The sequence below is a fragment of the Macaca fascicularis genome, chromosome 12 (genome assembly GCF_037993035.2).
Source record: "Macaca fascicularis isolate 582-1 chromosome 12, T2T-MFA8v1.1".
NCBI lineage: Eukaryota > Metazoa > Chordata > Mammalia > Primates > Cercopithecidae > Macaca > Macaca fascicularis.
In genome coordinates this window covers 92,900,488-92,922,178 of record NC_088386.1, presented here as the reverse complement: position 1 = coordinate 92,922,178, position 21,691 = coordinate 92,900,488, and the positions used below count along the sequence as shown (strand labels likewise).

Sequence of the window (21,691 nt, the reverse complement as noted above, 5' to 3'; positions counted from 1 at the left end):
GGTGGGAACACCCAAAAGCCCCATCAACTTGGTGATTTAGGACTGCTTTGCTTCTCCAGGAACTCCACTCCACCCCCACCAGCAAAACCAAACCCAGGGTGTTCGAATTTAACAATAGTATGTGTGTGTGCACGTGTGTGTGTGTGTGTGTGTGTTTAGCTGGAAGATGGCTGGAGAACAAGGTGGAAGGGTCAGAGTTTCGGTTCCCTCCACCCATAAACGTTTGAGAAACACCCTCTAAAGAATCCACTGCCTCCTGGCATTAAACAAAGAGAGCATCGGAATTGCAGTCCCTGGCGAGGTGGGATCGTCGGGGCGCTGCCACCATCTGATTCTGGGTTAGGGGAAGGGGGCGTGACCCCGTCTCCCCGGTTAAAGTGGACGGGGTGTGAGTGACAGCCTTTCCTGCCCCCTCGGGGTGTGTCCCCGCGGGCTTCCCCACCCGTGTGTGTCAGACCCATCAGGGAGGCCCGCGATCCATCAGGGGTCCGGGGCCGGCCGGGCGGGGCGCCACGTGCAGGTGCGGAAGGCAGGCGGCGTCCCGGTGCGGGCGCGGGGGCAGCGCCGGGGGCCGGGCTGCGCGGCGCGGCTGCGGGCGGCAGGAGGCAGCGTCGGCCCAGGCGGCGGGCGGCGAGCAAGCCAGCGCGCGGTGATGTCAGTGGCGGCCCGGCTGGCAGCAGCCGGTACTTCCTGTGGAAAGGCGGGCGGGCTCGGCTGCAAACCCCACTAGCCAGTGTCAGCCTCTCGGCGGGAGGAGGTGGCGGCGGAGGAGGAGCAGGGGGAGGGCTGTCAAATTCGGGAGCCAGATTTTTTTCCCTTCCCCTGGCAATTCCTTCCGCTTCCCCGGCTCCCGGCGTGACATCTGCGGGCCGGGGACCTGCATGTGTGTGCGCGTGAAGGAGCGGAAGAATGGCAGTGCTCAAACTCACCGACCAGGTAGGGGGCGGCGGCGCCGGCGGGCGGGACGCGCGGGCGCAGGGCGGCGCGGAGCCCGGCGGGGGGATGGGGGCGCGGCTGGAGCGCGCCCGCGAGCTGTTTACTCACGGCGAAGGGGAGGAGTGTGCGCGGCCGCCGGTGCCTCCGAGAGCCCGCGGCGGCAGCTCCCCTCCGCTGCGCCGTCCCCGCCCTGGGCCGTCGGAACTGCGTGCCCGAGTCCGGGGCAGGGCCCGCGGGCGCTGGGCAGCTGGGTCGCGGGGTGCGCGAGTGCGGCGGCCGCGGGCCCGGCGGAGCCGGGGAGGGGGCCGGGGGCTCGGGGTGCTCCCGGGACTCCCACCGCGCCGCGTTGAGTGGGCGCCACCGGCCGGCGCCCCCGGGAGGAGGACGCTGCACGTAGAGGGAGAAAGGATCGCAGACTGGGACCCCTTCCCAAGCCTAGCAGGAGTCCTGCCCAGAATGCGGCTCTTGTGTGGCGGGGCTGTCTTTATCCGTTGGATGTGACATCCCGACTTCCTCTTTAGTTGCCCCAGGCTGTGTGCGTGGTGCGGGATGGGGACCCTTGGAGACCGCCCTTTCAGATCGGGCCGGTCCCTCCGAGGAGGAGGTCAAGTCGGCTGGGAGTCTCCACTCACAGGCGGTGGGCTACGGTCTGCCTGTGTCCACCAGCTTTGTTGGCTTTCCTTGCTGAGATACCACACAGGGCAGCTCTGGAGTCCTGGCTTGGAGAGGTGGGGTTATTTGCTGAATCGGATTGACAGTCCTTGCCGCAGGTCTGTGGAATGGTAACAGCCACCTTCGCGGACTCTGTTGCTCTTACATTGACACTAACAGTTACCAAACCAAGTTGCATGACAAAACTCTTTGCAGCTCTTTTCACGAAAAAAGGAAACGGCTTGCCACCCCCACCCCCGTTTATTCATCGGTAGTGAAAGGAACTTTGTTTTGGGGTCCTGGTAGGTAGAGAGGCAATCTTGACTTTGACCACAGGGTCAGACGTGCCAGCCCTTGGTATTAAATACCTCAGACTTATCCATGGGTTGCATCTGCTGCCTTGCGTTCTCCAGTTAGTATCCAGTCAGAACATCTTGCAGCTGAAATGCAGTCCGTCACCACAATGATTTGCAATGATTTGTTCTCCCGCCTTGTAGATTCCATTTTTTTTTTTTTAGCTTGTTTACCCCTAAATATTTACAGGTGTTTGGCGGGGTTGGTGATGGGGAAATCACTGAGTTAAAATTCACGTTATTGTTAAATTTAGTAGGAAGAGCAGCTGGTACTTGTGATGAATGTATTTGTTCTCACTGGTTCCAGAGCATTTAAAAGTGTAAGTTGATATCAGGATTTCCTTCACCTTTTGGTCACATACTTTGCCAACTGTTAGACATTTGCTTATTTTAAATCTTATAGTTTTAGCGTGTCTTGGGCCTGTCATCTTTGCTAGTACACGTTGCTGTACTTGTCTGTTAATCCCTAGATCTTCAAAGTACAAAGAATGGTTCTAATAGGTATTGTTGTTATCACGTATAAGAAAGAACATCACATGGAAGTTTAGAGTTGTAAGGACTCTAAGGATGATCTAGCCCAAACCCTTCATTCTCTAAATGACAAAACAGATCTGGAGAAGTGAAGCAAGTCTTCCTCAAAGAATGCCAGCTACAGGCCTGCAGGACTGGGACTAGCTCCTGTCTCCTGCCTTCCAGGCGCTTGTACTTTCTGCTAGAGTTGGCATAGGAAAGCTCCATCATCTCACTGGATGTGTTGAAAGCGTTACAAGAACACATCTCTTCCAGATCAAGATCAACCCTAGTGACTTGGTCTTAGAAAGAAATAACTTAGAAAGTTATTCTTCAGGGCTTATCAGAGCAGGAATTTCAAAGATGTTGCCTTCTAAAATGTTTCCTGCCGAGCGCGGTGGCTCACGCCTGTAATCCCAGCACTTTGGGAGGCCAAGGCCGGCGGATCAGGAGGTCAGGAGATGGAGACCATGCTGGCTAACACGGTGAAACCCCGTCTCTACTAAAAATACAAAAAATTAGCCGGGTGTGGTGGCGGATGCCTGTAGTCCCAGCTACTCGGGAGGCTGAGGCAGGAGAATGGCATGAACTCGGGAGGTGGAGCTTGCAATGAGCCGAGATGGTGCCACTGCACTCCAGCCTGGGCGACAGAGTGAGACCCTGCCTCAAAAAAAAATGTTTCCAAGTATATTTCCTTTCTTCCCCCAATAAACCAGTACGAGTATGGAGAGAAAGGAAGAGTCTCACAACCTTTATTTGGTTATATCTCCGGATACATAAAAAGAACCTAAGGCATTTTAAGATTCAAGAACTTCTGAAAATGGCCAGTCTATCTTGGGGCAAAGTCAGAAAGAGATGGGGTGGGGAAGTGGCCCGGGTGGAGTTGGTGGTGAGCAACGATGGTTTCTGTGTAGCTTTAGGTCCAGGAAGTAAGTGTGTGGTCTTTCTTGCCTTATATAGTCTTACCTTTTCTGTTTGAGACTCAATTCTTAGAAGTCAGTTCTTAACCTCACAGATTAACTTTTAAAACCATTTGCTTAGACCACTACTAGAAGAGTTTTGCTCCATCATTGTGGGTAGGGAGCTGCCTGCTTGGAATCCCTGCCTTAGAGTTTATGCAGGAGTGCCTTGCTCTCCATTCAGCTTCTAGTAAAACAACCACTTCTTAATTTCTCCCTCCCCAGTTTTTTTTTTTTTTTTTTTTGAGTCAGGGTCTCACTCTGACTCAACAGTATCATCATGGCTCACTGCAGCCGTGGCCTGCCAGGCTCAAACGATCCTCCCACCTCCGCCTCCCCAGCAGCTGGGACTATGGGCGCATGAGCCACCACACCTGGCTAATTTTTGTATTTCTTGTAGACACAGGGTTTCACCATGTTGCCCAGGATAGTCTCAGACTCTTGGGTTCAAACAATCCACCTGCCTCAGCCTCCCAAAGTGCTAGGATTACAGGTGTGAGCCACTGTGCCCAGCACCTCATCTGTTAAATACCCTATTTGTGAAGTGAATCTTGATTTTTTGCTAGGCCTCTTGGATTTTTTGTTTGAGGACACACTCTTGCTGTCGATAACCTGAAACACAAATTGTGTGGATTTGTCTTTAAATGTGGCCAAAGTCAGGGGAGACAGATGATGACATTTTCTGTCCAGCTAAAGCTGGGTGCAGGAGCTTGCTAGGTGAAGCAGACACTATTTCAGCAGTCAATCCTGCAGTGACCTCTCAATCTTACAAGAGAAGGAAAATATTTTTTCCCAACTCTTTTTTTTTTTTTTTCAGAAGAGTAAAAAGAAAAAGGGAGAGACCAGTGTGATTTTTAGTCTTTTTTTTTTTTTCACTGTAAAAAAGGAACTGGAGCTATCACTACAAACAAACGAACTTGGCATTTAGCACTTCTGCATTTGTAACTTTTGTAACTGTGTTCCTTCTGTTTTCTTCCTCAGCGGACACACATCATTTTTCTTGCAGTCTTAGGGGGCACTAACCATCCTGGTTTGTGCAGATTGGTGTCCCAGCATATGGGGCTAAAACTGGGAAAATTCCAGGCAAACTGGGAGGAACTGGTTACCCTATGTAACATAGAACACACTCAACTATGTCATTAATATAATAATGTAATTATTTCCTTGTATGTGGACATTAGGAGTTTTATATTTTTGGTAAAGTGAGATAATTTTAAGTTTGGGAAAGAAAATTTTATTACATGAAGATCTAAGGCATTTTGACTCAAAGATAGCCATGAAGTCTTTTTGAAAATGATTTGATATTGACTTTTTTAGGTTGTTCTTTATGTCATATAGTTAAAGTCCCTGTAGTCATTTTAAGTGTATGGTCGTATCTTCAGCCTGGGTCTCTACCCAAAATTTATTTTCAGAGTTACGAAGCTAGGATGGTAAGTTCTGTTGCATGTTTAAAATGTCCACTATTCTTACCTGCATTTGTTAATGATAGCACTACTTTCATCTCGGAGGCTGCCTGTAGACAAACTGTTTCAGCAGGTGGCCGTTTTGGAGCTTCCTGCCTGGAGGCCTTCTGTTTTGGTGTTCCCTTGCCAAGTCCTAGTTCACACTTGAGTCACCTACCTTCTTGCCAAAGGCAGTGCCTGGCAGCGGTGGCAGTGGCAAGAGACTAGAAATCCTGTGTAACTTTGGGAGCAGGATTTCTAGCCCATAGTGCGGGGCCTTGGGACGTGTTACACATTTTATTGGGCTGCCCTTGTTCTTCCATCACTCCCTAGAGCACTGGTCTTAAAGCAGACACCATGCTGTAGTCCTGTCATCATCAGAGAAGAAGGGAAAAGAAAGGCTTTATTTAGAGCCTTTTCTGGATGTTTCGGGACCCAATCACATGGTTTTGAGAGTGCACTTGAAGCTGGTGTTTCATGGCAGAGACCTAATCATGTCATACATTTATTGTGCTCTTATTGTATACTGGGCCTTTGCAGTGAGTCATGTCTTAATCCTCATAGCCACACTAGGAGGTAGGTGGTGGTGTGATTCCTATTTTATGGATGAGAAAACAGGAATGGAGAGACTAATTGACCTGTTTAGGGTCACACACCCAATAAGTGATCTAGCACGTTGTCCTATCCTGGCAGTCTGATTGCACAGGTGGAGCTCTGACCACAAGGCTATACTTTTCATAGTTGAAAGGGCAGTGCAGCCGTAGGATTAATGGGTGCCTGCTCTTGTTTACAGAGAAGCCATTGGATGAGCAGCGTTCCCTGAACTCCTTCTGCCTCTTGGGCCAGACCCATTTCTGTACAGAGTAAGGAGCTGCTTTGAGGCCTCTGCCCCTGCCCGGCTTATATCTGGCTTTTCCCATTAGCCTCTCCACCTCTCCACCCCGGTGAATGATGTGTTGGTAGTTCAGTGACTTTTTTCATATATGTGTGTATATATATACAACAAATGAACCGCAGTTATTATAGGAAAATCAGAAAACTAGAGGAGCAAAACCAAAAATTTTTAAAACCATCTGAAGCCTCTATACTCAGAGATAACTATTCTTGACATTTTGGGATGTCTCCTTCTAGTCTTCTGTCTGGGTAGCCAGGTAAATTTTTTAAACTTTCCATGTGATAATATCATTACTTGTGCACATAACTGATATCTGTGTTCTCTACACCAGTGACTTTTCCAAATAAACTTATTCTTCTCTTAGATATATGATTGGCTCTTTAGCCAGCACTAGCACATAAGCTCTAGCTCTGGATTGATGGAACCAGCTTTTTTCTTTTTCTTTTCTTTCTTTCTTTTTTTTAAGATTTCAACTTTTTACTTCCTCTTTTGCTTTAAACAGAGAGTAAATATAAAATAAAAAGGCACAAATTGTACCAGAAACAGGAATGAAAGATTCTTTAAAAAGATTTGTATTTCTACAAGATAATGTGAATTTTTATAGGCTAAAGTATAACATGAAATAATGTAAAAACAGGCAGAGCTACAGAGATCTGATAATTCTGTGGTTTCCAAACTTGTTTAAGCTGTGACACTCCTTTTTTTCCCCCAAAGAAATTTCATATTGAAGCTCAATATATAAAAAAGATGGGCTTGGACAGTGGTCCCTGAGTCCCTCTTGAAAACTAGTTGGGTTTAGTATTATTTGAAAGCCCCTTTGTATGATAAAACTGGTGATTGGTTAAGTGTTTTTTTTTTTTTTTCTTTAGCATCATGTGTGAAACAAACAACATTTATAAATGTTTGTGAATGATTAGGAACTGCTTAGAACTAGAATGACTATATCATTTTTATCCTTTTGAGAATCATAGGTGATACTACTCAACATGAAGCCACAAACAGATGTGAGCCAGGACTGTCCTGGGTAAGCCTAGATATATGGTCATCATATATACACATAGATTCCATGTTTGCTCACCACAGGCTTGATAGTGACAGTAAACTAGTTTGACTAGCAGACTACTCACTCTCTTTTGAGTCTACAGTGGTGCGGGTATTACAAAGATTGTTTTATGACTTTGTGCAGAGTTGGGAAACACCTTCTATCTCACACCTCAGTTCTGAGCTGCCCAGGGGTTGCAGGTGTAATCTGATAGAAACATTCTGACTCTTGGCAGTCAAGGATCTGAGAAAGCGTGATTGATTACCAGTGTTTGCTATGGGTATACGGGAAGGGAGAAGTGACATATGTTGTATATTAGCCAACTCTTGGGAAGACATGTTAACCTCTGTAGGCTTCAGGTTTCTCTTTGTAAAATGAAGTGGTTGGACTGGAGGCCTTTATGGTGCCTCAGCTCTGCCCTCTCCCTTCTGTGACTTGGTGCCTGTAATGGAGACCGACGCTCTTCACATGGTTTGTGTTATAGTCTTTCTTACAAATGTGGCTATGAAGGGTGTATTTGCAGATGAGCTCTAATAAGGCTTTCCAGGTAACAAAGTCAAACAGCTTCAGGTTCCAGAGAAGGATTTTAATCAATATCAATGACTTAGGACTAATTCCTATTCTCCACCCTATTTGTTCTGTATTTTTATTTTTTTTGAGACAGAGTCTCGCTCTGTTGCCCAGACTGGAGTGTAGTGGTGCAATCTGGGCTCATTGCAACCCCCGCCGACCGTCTCCCAGGGTTCAAGCAATTCTTGTGCCTCAGACTCCCATGTAGCTGGGATTATAGGCGTGCGCCACTATGCCCGACTAATTTTTGTATTTTTAGTAGTGATGGGGTTTCACCATGTTGGCCAGGCTGGTCTCAGACTCCTGGTCTCATGTGATCTGCCCGCCTTGGCCTCCCAAAGTGCTGGGATTACAGGCATGAGCCACTGCGCCTGGCCTAAGATTACCCACTTTATAGATTACTCCTTTTTAACCTTTTAACCAACATATTATTTAGCTCTGGCTGCTTTCAGAGGTTGGGAGTGCAGGTATTTGCCCTTATCAGTGTTTATGTTTGTAAATATGTTGGTAGCCTAAGAGGTTGAAGTTAATGATTCATGAATCCAGCTTGTAATTATGATATTCATAATTTTTAAGGATCTTTTCACTTGCCTCGTCCTTTGAAAACTTAAAATTTATCTAGTATTCTATAAAGTGAGCTAAGCAAATAAATACATAGTCCACCTTTGGGCTGTTTCAGGGATTACTAAGTCAATAATTGTTTGCATTTCTTGCTTTTTGTTTGCTTAGAGTCCCCTTGCTCCCAACCCGGGGAGTCTTAAGCATCCAAGCGTAACTTTCTAGGATATCTTTTATATCAGAAGACCATTTTCCCCTAAGAGAACTTTCAGAGCTCTTAGTAAAATTAGAGAGACTTGTGGAAACATCTGTTTGAGCCTAGATACGGAAATTAATCACAATTCTAACCTCTCTAAAAGTTTTGCTTTTTTTATTTTAAAAATTTTGTTTTGCTTTAGTTTGTTTTAAAAATAACACCAGATTGGGAATCAGAAGACGTGGATTCTACTCATGGTTCTTTTAACAGTTGTATGGTTTGGGGTAAATCCTGGCCTTCGTTTCTTTGTCAAAATGGGAACAGGCAGAAAATTCTCTAAATTCTTCCAAGCTCTAACATTCTAAGATAGCTCCTCACATATTTCAATGTCAGTCTTTTCTCACTTTGTGGAATCTCATTTCAAAAAGTATTTGCCTTTTATGAACTTCTGATTTTCTCCCAAGTGTGTTGGTGGCAGCTTTAAAATTTCCCAGGTTTGGTAAACACATCCTTTTTGTCTAAGGGTGAGGAGTCCTTTCCCCAAGAAGGTTATCTTCTGGAATCTCCAGGAGCCTGGCTGTGGGGACACAGAACCCCAGGGCTGTTCTCAATGTGGTCCTTGAAGAATCCTCTTGAACTTCTTACAGGCTAAAGGGAGCAATCCTTACAGAGCCCACGCTTGTCTCTTGTGAGCTGAGGCCCACCTTAGCCTTCTTCAGAGGTGCTGCTTTAGCAAATACCTTGGGTCCTCCCAGGCAAAATCCTGTTTTGTTGAACTCAAATAACATGTACATCTAACAAGTTTATTTCTCAAGGGTTGGCCCAGAGTTGGGTGCAGTTGACATGGTGACCATAGACTTTCTCAAGAAAGGAAGAAAATTCCTACATGTAATCACCAGCCTCTGTAAGTTTAGTCTCTGTGGAGACTTGTTTTGGTGTCTAAGACTGGCAAGATAAGGAAAAAGGAAAGTGAGCGTAAGAGAAGTCTGAAGACAGAAAGCTAGGCAGACGTTCAGGTCAGCCGGGGCAAATCAACCAACCAATTATTGTTAAACAGTGGCCTCCAAAAGTAGGTGTAGCGTACACCCCAAGGATGAACACAATGCTTTATTGAGTTGGAGTTTGGGAAAGAGAATATTAGAATTCGTATTTTTTTAAATCATTCTTTTAAACTTTTAATTTTTATGTAGTTTTAGTACATCTTATTTGCTAGTACCATGTCATCTTTTTGGCTGTATTTTTCAGTGTCTGCCACCTGGCCAAATCACCACTTGGGTTATTACAGCAGCCTCTGACTGGTCTTCCTCCATCTGACCTTGGCCTCTACACTCTACTCTCAATGTAGCTCTCAGAGTGATGGAACTCAGAACTTGTCACTCCTGCTCAAAAACTTCCAGTTTCACCCAGGTGAAAGCTGAGGTCATTAGAGTGACTTCTGCACTGAGCTCCTCCACTCACCTGTCCAGCCTTGTCTGCTGTCCATCTCTTCCTGGCTCCTTGGCTCCAGCCCCACTGGCCTCCTCCTGTTTAGTGAACATGCCAGCTGCGCTCCTGCCTGGGGACCCTTGCTGTTCCTGCTCCCTGTGCAGCTCCTCCCTAGATATCTGCATGGCTCGCCTTTACCTCTTTCAGGTCTTTCCTCAGATGTTACCTTCTCAGTGAGTCCCTTTCTGACCACACTGTTTAAAATGCCTACTCCACATTTCTTGTCTGCCTTTCTTTATTTTCCTCCACCGTGCAAATCCCTCATACCATATATTTTACTCCCCCCATTTAAAAACCCCAAACTTATGTGTGGTTAAGATATAGATAACAGGACAAAGATTATTTTGTTAGTTTGGTTCATTCACTGCTGTATCTTCAGCACTTAGAACAGGGTAAGGCACATCGTAAATGCTCAATAAATATTTGTTAAGTGAATGAATATAAATATGTATATGTGTCTATATATGTACATGTTCAAATGTTTTTTACTCATAAAGTGCTCAAACAAACAAAAGAGAAACACTTCTATAAACAGCTTTCATTTTACGCTGGGATGTCAAATTTCCATTCAAACAAAATTAAGAGAAAATTTTCTGCCCTATGAAAAGATAAAAGATCACATATTGTCCTATTTTCTGGTTATATTTTCCCTCTTTTTAAACTGTGCTTTTGGTTGTAAGGATGGTTAGCATTGTACGTAATTCTCAGTTCCATTTCTTTTCAGGGGAAGTATCAAGGTGACACTAGGGGACAGGAAATATTGACCCTAAATGTTGTGGGAGTGGATCTCTTCTGTATTCAAGTGATCAAGGAGTGTTTAATGAGCTCCATCTACATAGCAATGATACAGCATAGCTCTGCTGGGGCTTTCTGCTCTCCCCTTCTCCACAAAAGGGAAAGACAGGTAAGAACAGGCGCAATAAAATAGAAACCAGACAGAAAGAATTGGGAACAAGGAGACAAGAATCATACTTTATATGATTTAATCCTAATATTTTTATGAGAGGATGGCTATCATTTCATTTTAAAGATGAGGAAAATGAGGCTGGCACGGTGGCTCATGCCTGTAATGCTTTGGGAGGCTGAGGAAGGTAGATCACCTGAGGTCAGGAGTTAGAGACCAGCCTGGCCAGAGAGATGGCTAGAGATGGTGAAACCACATCTCTACTAAAAATACAAAAATTAGTCAGGCATGGTGGCAGGCGCTTGTAATCCCAGCTACTTGGGAGGCTGAGGCAGGAGAATCGCTTGAACCTGGGAGGCGGAGGTTGCAGTGAGCCGAGATTGTGCCATTGCATTCCAGCCTGGGCGACAAGAGTGAAACTCTGTCAAAAAAAAAAAAAAAAAAAAGGAAGAAAAATGAAAACTGACAGGTCGAGTAATTTTTTTGAGGGTCGCATGACTCTGGGAGTCACATCTGGGCAACCCCAAGGTGCACATTCTTAGCCATCACACATTAGGATTCTTGAAATAGGTGCAGTATCACAAGAGGCCATTTTCCCCATGGAACTCACAGTCTAGTTAGATGATATTGAATGCCTTGCACATGAAAGGCCCTCTTTAACGTTTATTGAATTCATGTGGCATATTAAACAGTTATCAATCCAGGTATAGTGCAGGTTTAGACTATGCTTAGAGGGTATTGATTAGGGACTTCAGGAGTCAGAGATGGGCAGAGTCATTAAGAAGGGAGCTGGAGGGAGTCTACGTGGTACTTAAGGAAAGGAATGATCCAAGCAGCAGATGTGGGTGGAACCTAGGTGAGTGATGTGTTGTGTACCTCTCAGGTAACCTGGTGACTAAATTTACTGAGTCATAGGGTTCATGTTAGGTAGGAAGAGGAGGTAAGGAAATATCCAATTTGCAAACTGGATAGGAGAGGTGTTTGCATATTAACACATTTTTCTCAGTTGAGTTCTTTGAGAGGTACTACATGCCCTCTGCTGGAAAACTTGAATGGATGAATTTGTGCCTAAGCAAAACTCATTGTTTCCATTTGTTGCACATGACTTTTTCAAATTAATTTGTATTTGCTTTGTTCCAAAAAGTATTGAAGCATTAAAGTAAGGTGTTGCCTTATGGGCGCTTCTGTGTCCATGATACCCCTGGCTTGAACAGAATGTTGCATGAGGTACCATGGCAGTATTTTGTGAACAAACATGTATTTTGGAGTAGCAAGGACTTCATTGAAAGGACCTAGATGGTTTGGTGATGTAGGCCATTGATCGAATAATGTAGTAGGTTTAAAGATGACTTTTTTTTTTCCTTCTTAAAAAATTATTTCCTTAGGTTTTTGGGGAACAGGTGATGTTTGGTTACATGAATAAGTTCTTTAATGTGATTTCTGAGATTTTGGTGCACCCATCATCACTAAAGAACTGTACCCAATGTGTAGTCTTTTATCCCTCACTCCTTTCTCACCATTTCCCCGATTCCCCAAAGCCCATTGTATCATTCTTATGCCTTTCTGTCCTAATAGCTTAGCTCCTACTAATGAGTGAGAACATATGATGTTTGTTTTTCCATTTCTGAGTTATTTCACTTAGAATAATGGTCTCCAATTCCATTCAGGTTGCTGCAAATGCCATTATTTCATTCCTTTTTACAGCTGAGTAGTATTCCCTGGTATGTATCTACCACATTTTCTTTATCCACTCATTGATTGATGGGCATTTGGGCTGGTTCTGTATTTTTGCAATTGTGAATTGTGCTGCTGTAAACATGCGTGTGCAAGTATCTTTTTCTTATGACTTCTTTTCCTGTGGGTAGATACCCAGGAGTGGGATTGTTGGAACTAGAGATGACTTGTTTTTAATCTTATACATATTTTTTAAATAAGAAATTACAAAATCCAAACTATGGGAAGCCTACAGAAAAAAAAAAGACCTCATTTCTTTGAAAAATCAATTATAAGAGGGAAAAAAAAGTTGGAGAGAAAATATAAATCCATAAATTAAAAGGCAATTAAGATACATTCAGACTAATTGCAGTGAATAGATTTGGATTCTGATTTAAACAAACTTAAAAAAGCATACTTCTTTGAGATAATTGGGGAAATTTGAATACTGACTGGATATTTGATAATTTAAAGTGTGAATATGATATTGTGGTTATGTTTAAAAAGAGAGTCCTCTTACAAAACTAGAAACTATGAAACTCTAGCATTTTCTCTCTCTCTCTCTTTTTTTTTTGAAACAGGATCTCACTCTGTCACCCATGCTAGAGTATAGTGGTGTGATCATAGCTTACTGCAGCCTTGACTTCCGGGGCTCAGTTGAGTCTCCCACCTCAGCCTCCTGAGTAGCTGGGACTACAGGTGCATGCCACTACACCTGGCTAATTTTTGTATTTTTAGTAGAGATGGGGTTTCACCACGTTGCCCAGGCTGGTCTCGAACTCCTGGAATCAAGTGATCTGCCCGGCTTTGCAAAGTGCTGAGATTACAGGCATAAGCCACCATGCTTGACCTACTTTAGCATATTCTTAGGGCACCTATTTAAGTGATACATTCTTTTTAGAAACTATTTTTCTTTTCACTTCTTCCTGCCACCTTTGTGCCCCACGGAAGGCCTCCACTCTTACTTGATAGAATGCCTTCAGTAAAGTTCTTAGAATCCTTTCTGTTTGTCCATAAAAGCACATGATTTTTCTGTTTTTGCTGCCCAAGGAAATATGCTTCTGAGCTAGTTGTGTGGTCCACACGTCTATTAGTTTAAGTGGCTCCACAGCTTGAGTCAGATATTTGAGCATTGGTCTTAGAATCCCATCTTGTGTGCTTTTAGGAAGACCTGGATTTGGCTTGTCCGGTGTAAGATATTTGGAAGGGAATTGAGATATTAGAGTTGCCAAAAATCACTTTCTTACATTGAGTTTTAAAGGATGTTTTTAATTATACTGTGTAGTTTTTAAAGGCAGCAAACAGTTACAAGGTGTCAATTCTAATGGGCCTGGCTGCCATGCCTCTCTTCTTACCTCAGCAGGAAGTGGGTGTTTGTTGTTGCCTTGAGTGGTTTCGCCATTGCTTCAGGCATGCTGAAATATCTTCCTTTATTTCTACAAGTGTGAAAATCTTTCTATATCCTTCTTAACGGAGTCCAGATTTAAGAATAGACCATAAGCATAAGAAGTGGCCAGCTGTGACTTGAGTACATGATACTGTCATGAGTAATTTAGAAGCCGTGTGACTAAGGGTTTGGTACTTTGGAGCCTCAGTATAATTAGGTCTTGGGACTCATGAGATGACTGCAATATTTAGTTGCTAATGCTCCTTTTTGTAGCAGCCAAGAAGAAACAATCTTTTTAAGTAGCTCTGCTTTTTAGCAAGGAGTCTTCTATCAAGGTTTCAGGGTACTGTATTTTGCGTATAATATTTTAAAATATTGTGGTATCTAACTGAACAATTTCCAAAAATGCTTCGTGTGAGTTGTATAGTTAGAATACTAAAGTTGATGTCTGGAGACCTGGGCTTTGTGCACAGCACTACTCCTAACAAGCTGTGTCCCTCTTCCTGTGACACAACTTTCCTTGACTGTAAGATGGGTAAAATAATACTTGCTTTATGGGGAAGTTGTGATAATCAAGTGGGAAAAGTCTTTGTATAGCAAGTGGTTCTTGGTTGGCACTCTATAATAAATAGTCTCTGAATCTTGGACTGATTCCTCATTTGTCCAATTAAAGAGACCAGTTTTCTAAGGTCAATTTCAGCTCCATGAAAATATGATTGGAGTTAGTTTTTGTTTTAGATTTATGATCTTTTAACTAGTCTTCTTTCTCTCTAGCTTAAACAACATTGGTAGAAAGAGTTTGTTTTATTTTTGTGTGGATTTTCCATACTTCGGTTTGAATTGTAGTGTTTTGGTTCCTACAGCTTTAGGAAGTACGTTTTTGTTTCATTTTGGTTTCATCAAATCAATTGACTTAGCTTATTTGACCGAAGAATCTTACGTTTAGATAGATCTAGGAGGATCAATTTGTGTTGAAAAGATTCTGAGGAGTTTGCAGTCATTTTTGATTTAAGTTGTCAAAAAGAACTTTGAAAATTACTTATAAGAATGCCACTTCCTCTTCACAGAAGTATAAAACTGTGTCTTTTTGAGGAAGTGTGTAAAAACAAAACAGTTGATAGAGTAATCTTCATAAAAAATCATCACAGCAGAATGTCTAAAAAAATTGGTGTAAAATTTCAAGTCTTGAACAAATTTATAACAGGGTAGAAAACAAACTTCTCTGATAAAATGTGACTTAAAAAGTTAGATGAAGGATACATTGTAAAAAGTTACTTAATTTCGGACTTTTTCCCTTTTAAAACTACAGAATGCTATTTAACGAGCAGATACTTTAAACATCATTGGATATGTGTATGTATCTTAATTCTAACAAAGCATTTCAATTTGAGTTGATTCTTGGTTGAGATGTAGGGCAAAATAAAAAGGGAAATGAAATGATTCACAGGAAATGAAAATGAGAATTGGTATAAGAAAAGGTGCAATAAGGAAAAACAGGAGAAAAACATTAAGAAACTTTTTTTTTTTTGAGGGAAGAAGGAATAGGAATGGGAAGGAGACTGACTGTTAGTTTCTTAGGTGAGTGTTGGAGATGCTCTTGAACTTTAAGCTTAATTGGTCACCTGCTGTCCTCTGCTCTTTGAAATAATTGACATTGATCCTTGCTGTTCAGCCACATTGACACTTATATCTTGGGAGTTCTAGGATTGGACTAACAAAAGCGGAGGTTGTTACTTACAGTGCAAAAGAAACAACCAACATGGTGAAACCCCGTCTCTACTAAAAATACAAAAAAAAAATTAGCCTGGTGTGTTGGTGGGCACTTGTAGCCCCGGCTATTCGGGAGGCTGAGGCAGGAGAATGGCGTGAACCCGGGAGGTGGAGCTTGCAGTGAGCCGACATCGCGCCACTGCACTCCAGCCTGGGCGACAGAGTGAGACTCCGTCTCAAAAAAACTAAAACCAAAAACAAAAAAACCAACCAGAGCTGTATCACTCAGAAGGCTGAAAAGAATCAGGCTGACAGGTAATTTGGCCCCTCAAAGGGTCCTAGTGGCTGATATAGGACCTTCAGAATGAGTGTAGGTGACAGGCAGATAACAAATTATTTTATACAGTGGGAAGTCAGGTATTAGGAGCTTCTGTGACTAGTGACTAAGTTCCTGCAACATCTCTGGTTTTAAGTACCCCACTGCCTGTCCTGGTGAGTTGAACTAAAGCAGGACATTCCTTCATTACTGCTTTACCTTTTCTTTTTATTTCTTCTTCTTCTTCTTTTTTTTTTTTTTTGAGACAGGGTCTTAATCTGCCACCTAGGCTGGTGCAGTGGTGCCATCATAGCTCGACCTCCTGGGCTCAGGTGATCCTCCCACTTCAGCCTCCTGAGTAGCTGGGACTACAGGCATGTGCCTCCATGCCACCCGGCTCATTTTTTGTAGGGACAGGGTTTCACCATGTTGCCCAGTCTGGTCTTGAACTCCTGGACTCAAGGGATCTGCCCACCTCAGCCTCCCAAAGTGCTGGGATTATAGGAATGAGCAAGCCACCATGCCTGGCCTTGCTTTTACCTTTTCAACCAGCTCTTCCAGAGGCTGAATGGTATTTTTCTTAACTCCATTCCTGCCATGAATTGGCTGTGAGATCCTGGCCAGTCATTACACCTCCTTGGGCCTCGGTTTTCTTTAAGAAATGAGGACATTGTTTTAGAGTGTATTCTTGTAGCTGCTCCAGTCTTCTATAGTTTTAACCCAGGGGTTGCAGACTACTGTCCACAGGACACATCTGGTCTGCTGCCTGCTTTAAATGGCCTGTGAGCCAAGGATAGTTTTTATATTAAGTGATTGAAAAGGGTCAAAAAATAATACTTTGCAACACATAAAAATTAAACAAAATTCAAATTTCTTTGTCCATAAATATAGTTGTATTATTTGTTTACATCTTGTCTATGGGCGCTACAACAGCAGAGTTGAGTAGTTGTGGCAAAGACTATAGGGTCAGCAAAGCTGAAAATATTTACTATCTGGCCTTTTGCAGGAAAAATTTGCCAACCTCTTGCTCTAACTCAAGGGCAGACTTGGGGCCATCCTCTTAAGAAATCGAGTGCTACACTCTTACAGTCCTAGTGTTACCTAAGTTGCACTTTGATCTAGATTTAATTAGATCGAGATGGGAATTCTTGCTTTTATTATTTTCTCCAGGAGAAAGTAGAAGCTTAGTTAGCTTTTTGGTATGCTTTCAATTAAAAACAATCCTCCTTAAAACAATAGTTTGTTTGTACTCAACTTTTTTTCCCCTCTCTCTAGGAATCACTGTGGAGAAGGAAGCCATATGTTTATATTTTAAATCACTTGCCTTTTCTATAGGATTTTTAAACTCCAGATGTGGACTCAGAAACAATTAATATGTACTTTTGATGCACTCAAAGAGCCAAGATGGGGGAAGAGAGATACTTATTTCTTATATTTGAGGGCAAAACAGAAATCTTAATATATTCTATTCCCCACATAGAGACTCTAGATTAATATGGGGATGGAAATGGCCTTAATTTTGTAGAAGGCTAATTTTAAGCAAACACAGTTTAAGGGTCAAGTATTATAAATGAAAATTATACAGTTAAAAATAAATCTTAAAACTGTCTACTTATCTAATATTGCTCATTATTCTAGAAGGTTCTCTCTGAAGCTAAGTCTGGTAATTTCTGTGTGGGTTATAAGTTTGTGTGTGTATTGGGGCGGCGGGGGTGCAGAGAGAGAGAGAATGAAAGTATGTGTGTGTGTGGTTTCCAGTGTTCATTTCATTAGAATTATAAAGAGCATCTGACTCTTGCTCTTGTACTTCCAGAGTCATTTGAGTTATTATGAAACTCCTCCTAGGCCTGGAGTTCCTTTTGATCTTGGATGAAGATGGGCACCTTGAACTGGTTAGTGAGGCCAGAAAGGAGGTCAGTCAGCACGTCATCTTTCATATAAAGGTTCACTTTTCTCAGAAGTGAAACTAACTTTTATATGAAAGATGACACGTGTTGACTGACCTCCTTTTCTCTATCCTTCAGAGAGAAAGAATTAAAACTAAAGAAACTTGTTTAAAAGATTTGTAAAGAAATTAATGTAGTGTACAACTTTAGAAAACATGGACAGTGACTGAGTACCTAAGCTATCTGGGACCTCCAGCGTTTTCTGAACAATATAAATTGTCTGGGGACGACAGGAGATGAACATTAGAGTCCCCATTTTTCATAGGGAGAAACCGAGGCCAGTGGCTGTTACTTAGCTTGTTGATTGTTAGTGGAGGTAGAGCTCTTATTTTTTCTGGCTCAGTCTAAGGTGCATTTCATTTGCCTATCCTGTTCTTAAATAGCACTTATAAAATCACGTGTCATTTCTACAGTTATATTTAGGATACAGCCTAAAATGCTGTATAAACACCCTGTGATAGAATGCTGAAGGCTGCCGCCTGGGTAATTATCATGTGGTTCTAGTATCGTATCATCTACATTATCTAGATTAGAATGGATCACCCACTTCTAAGCTGGTCTAGAAGAAGGAGCCCATTGTGTGCAAGGCCATAAGGATATTGCCTCATCGTTCCCCTGTGGGTAAAGATCTTTGTGATACACAGAAGACCGTGGAACTTCATTCTTATTTGAAAACACTTGTGACTGGTAATAATTCTGAAATACTAAGGCTTTCCCATGCCCTCGCCCCCCAAATTCCTCTTTAATATGCTTTATTTTCTTTTTTTAGGATTTTGTGAGACGTATTTAAAATTGGCCATCTGAAGGGAACATTTGTCACAGCACTGCCTAATCTTTAGATGCGTCTAAATGCAAATGTGTGTAATGAACCCTTTCGTTTTCCTTCTTACGTGGAGTGGGGCAAGTTTCTTCATTGAGCTTCTCACTTCTGGTTTCAGTCCATTTTTAGCCCCTTGGTTAGTGTGTGACTTGGGATGGTTGGAGCTAAGCCACTGAATTGCTCTTCACTTCTGGGGGAAAATGTTTGTACCCCAATTTTTTAGTATCCAGGACTCTGGTTAACTCAGCAGTAGTAGATTAGCAGTGACTACTGAATAAGTGAATGATATAGTGGGAGTCTCTGCTGCTGTGTTTTTTCCTTCACCATCCTTCCCTTCTTTTATCTACTTTATCTACCTTCTCTTCCTCCTCCTGGGATCTTTACCATGAACAGAGGAAGGACAGGAAGTGATTAATTTTTGGTTATGTAAATAACCCTAGTAAAAGGATTGGTTATATAAAATATTGCTAATTTTTGTGTGGTGGATTTTTTTTCTTGGTGTCTTGTTAAATATGCATAGTCAAGAATATGTGGCTGATGGCTTAGTGTGTCATGACGTGAACAGATCTGGGACAACTTCTCCAGTCAAGGAAGCAGTACGAGAAGAAATGTTTTACTCACCATTCTTTGTACTCTGGAGATTTTGGACAGGCTTTAACTGGGGCAGCTCTTTAAAGACTTGCACAGGAAGTCACTGTTAACGTGGACTCTTGGTTTAAAGCATCTTGCTAAGTAGGGCCCAAAGGAGGCAGAGTGTGATTTCCATCACTGACCCCGGGTGGACCGAGAGGATGGCCAGGCTGGCCATCTACTGATGCTTACAAGTAACTCATGGGAACATTTTTTACCCCCAACCCCTACCACCAAAAGATTTTTGTAAGTGATGTATTCCCTTGCACATTTCTTGGGGAGTTGATATCTAATGCTTTTCATCACAAAGTTGGAAAGATACAAAGGATGTAATTCCTGGCATAATATAAATGTAGACTTTTTAAAAAATGAAAACGTTATATCATTGTTTAAAATGTGTTGAATGGAATTTAAACACTATTGTGATTTGAGTGTCCCACCTTCACTTGAAAAATACATGAGCAACATCATCACTGGTCACCAGATAAATGCAAATCAAAACCACAATGAGATACCATCTCGTGCCAGTTAGAATGGTGATCATTAAAAAGTCAGGAAACAACACGTGCTGGAGAGGATGTGGAGAAATAGGAATGCTTTTACACTGTTGGGAGTGTAAATTAGTTGAACCATTGTGGGACACAGTGTGGTGATCCCTCAAGAATCTAGAACTAGAAATACTATTTGACCCAGCAATCCCATTACTGGGTAGATACCCAAAGGATTATGAATCATGCTACTATAAAGACACATGCACACATATGTTTATTGCGGCACTATTCACAATAGCAAAGACTTGAAACCAACCCAAATGTCCATCAATGATAGACTGGATTAAGAAAATGTGGCACATATGCACAATGGAATACTATGCAGCTATAAAAAAGGATGAGTTCATGTCCTTTGCAGGGACATGGATGAAGCTGGAAACCATCATTCTCAGCAAACTATCACAGGGACAGAAAACCAAACACCACGTGTTCTCCCTCATAGGTGGGAATTAAACAATGAGATCACTTGGACATAGGGCAGGGAACATCATACAGCAGGACCTGTCGGGGGGGTGGGGAGGTGGGGGAGGGATAGCATTTGGAGAAATACCTAATGTAAATGGCAAGTTGATGGGTGCAGCAAGCCAACATGGCACATGTATACCTATGTATCAAACCTGCACACTGCGCACATGTACCCTAGAACTTAAGTATAGTTAAAAAAAAAATACATGAGCAAGCTTTGGAAATTTTACATTGTTACTTTTTCTCCTTGAGCTGATACTTCTATTCCACTTTCTTATGCAGAATTTGGCTGGGTGTGGTGGCTCATGCCTGTAAATTACCACACTTTTATCCAAATATTTTACGTTTTCTTTCTTTATTTTTTTGAGATGGAGTCTCGCTCTATTGCCCAGGCTGGAGTGCAATGGCGTGATCCCAACTCACTGCAACTTCCGCCTCCTGGATTCAAGTGATTCTCCTGCGTCAGCCTCCCAAGTAGCTGGGATTACAGGGGCCTACCACCATGCCCAGCTAATGTTTGTGTTTTGAGTAGAGACAGGATTTCACCATGTTGACCAGGCTGGTCTTGAACTGCTGACCTCAGGTGATCCACCTGCCTCGGTCTCCCAAAGTGCTGGGATTACAGGCATGAGCCACCGTGCCTGGCCGCATCTTACTTATTTTTTAGGGACAGGGTCTCACTCTGTTACTCAGCCTAGAGTTCAGTGGTGTGATTATAGCTTACGGCAGCCTGGAACTCCTGGGCTCAAGTGATCCTCTCACATCAGCCTCCTAAGTAGCTAGGGTTACAGGTGCACGCCAGCATGCCTGGCAAATCTTTGTGTTTTTTGTGCAGACAGGGTCTCCCTATGTTGCCCAGGTTAGCTCCTGGCCTCAAGGGATCCTCCCTCCTTGGCCTCCCAAAGTGTTGGGATTACAGGTGTGAGCTGCTGTGCCTGGCCCAAATGTACTACATTAAAAAAACACTGCAGAGGTTGCAGTGAGCCGAGATCGTGCCACTGCACTCCAGGCTGGGCTGGACTGAGACTCCGTCTCAAACAAACAAACAACAACAAAAAAACCTGATTATCTTACGATACTTTGTAATAAAAATGTGATCCTGAGATGCTAGGAGTTAAATAAATTTCTGGATTGAGTTTACAATGATTATTAACAATGTATCAAAACAAATGTAAAATTTGGTAAATTATTAATAATACATGCAAAGTAAAGCATGCTTATTTGGAATGAATTTCTTGATCTGTTGACAAGGCTTTCTTTCTGTTTAAAATCAGCCCACGTATTGTGGAGAACATGGCTTATTGCTGGGGTAATACAAAAGGAGTTAAAGTTCTGACTTCGAATCTCCTGGTTTTCAACTGGTCCTTTCTTTGACACCAGGACACTCAAGTGAATCAGCAAGAAAAAAAATAATCCCATCAAAAAGTGAATAGACATTTCTCAAAAGAAGATGTACAAACAGCCCACAAACATGAAAAAATGCTCAATATCACTAAGCATCAGGGAAATGCAAATTAAAACCACAATGAGGTACCACCTTATTCCTGCAAGAATGGCCGTAATTAAAAAGTTGAAACACAATAGATGTTGGTGTGGATGTGGTGAAAAGGAAACACTTTTACACTGTTGGTGGGAATGTAAATTAGTACAAC

The 21,691-nt window shown here is 42.6% G+C and overlaps 1 protein-coding gene across 18 annotated transcripts in view; it reads left to right on the top strand.

Annotated features, from left to right (window-relative positions):
• Positions 1-732: 732 nt before the first annotated feature.
• Positions 733-21,691, top strand: part of ANKRD44 (ankyrin repeat domain 44) — a 321,410-nt gene continuing 300,451 nt past the window's right edge. For 17 of the 18 annotated variants that reach the window (XR_010580012.1, XM_005573816.5, XM_015432526.4 and 14 more), the window contains exon 1: positions 733-936. Coding sequence is in view for 16 of the 18 variants with exons in the window: in XM_005573816.5 (XP_005573873.1) it covers positions 910-936 (27 nt within the window). In the remaining 2 variants the exon portion in view is untranslated. Of the gene's footprint in view, positions 937-15,528; positions 15,627-21,691 lie in introns of those variants that run through there. The other variant, XM_074009621.1, reaches the window with a different exon arrangement.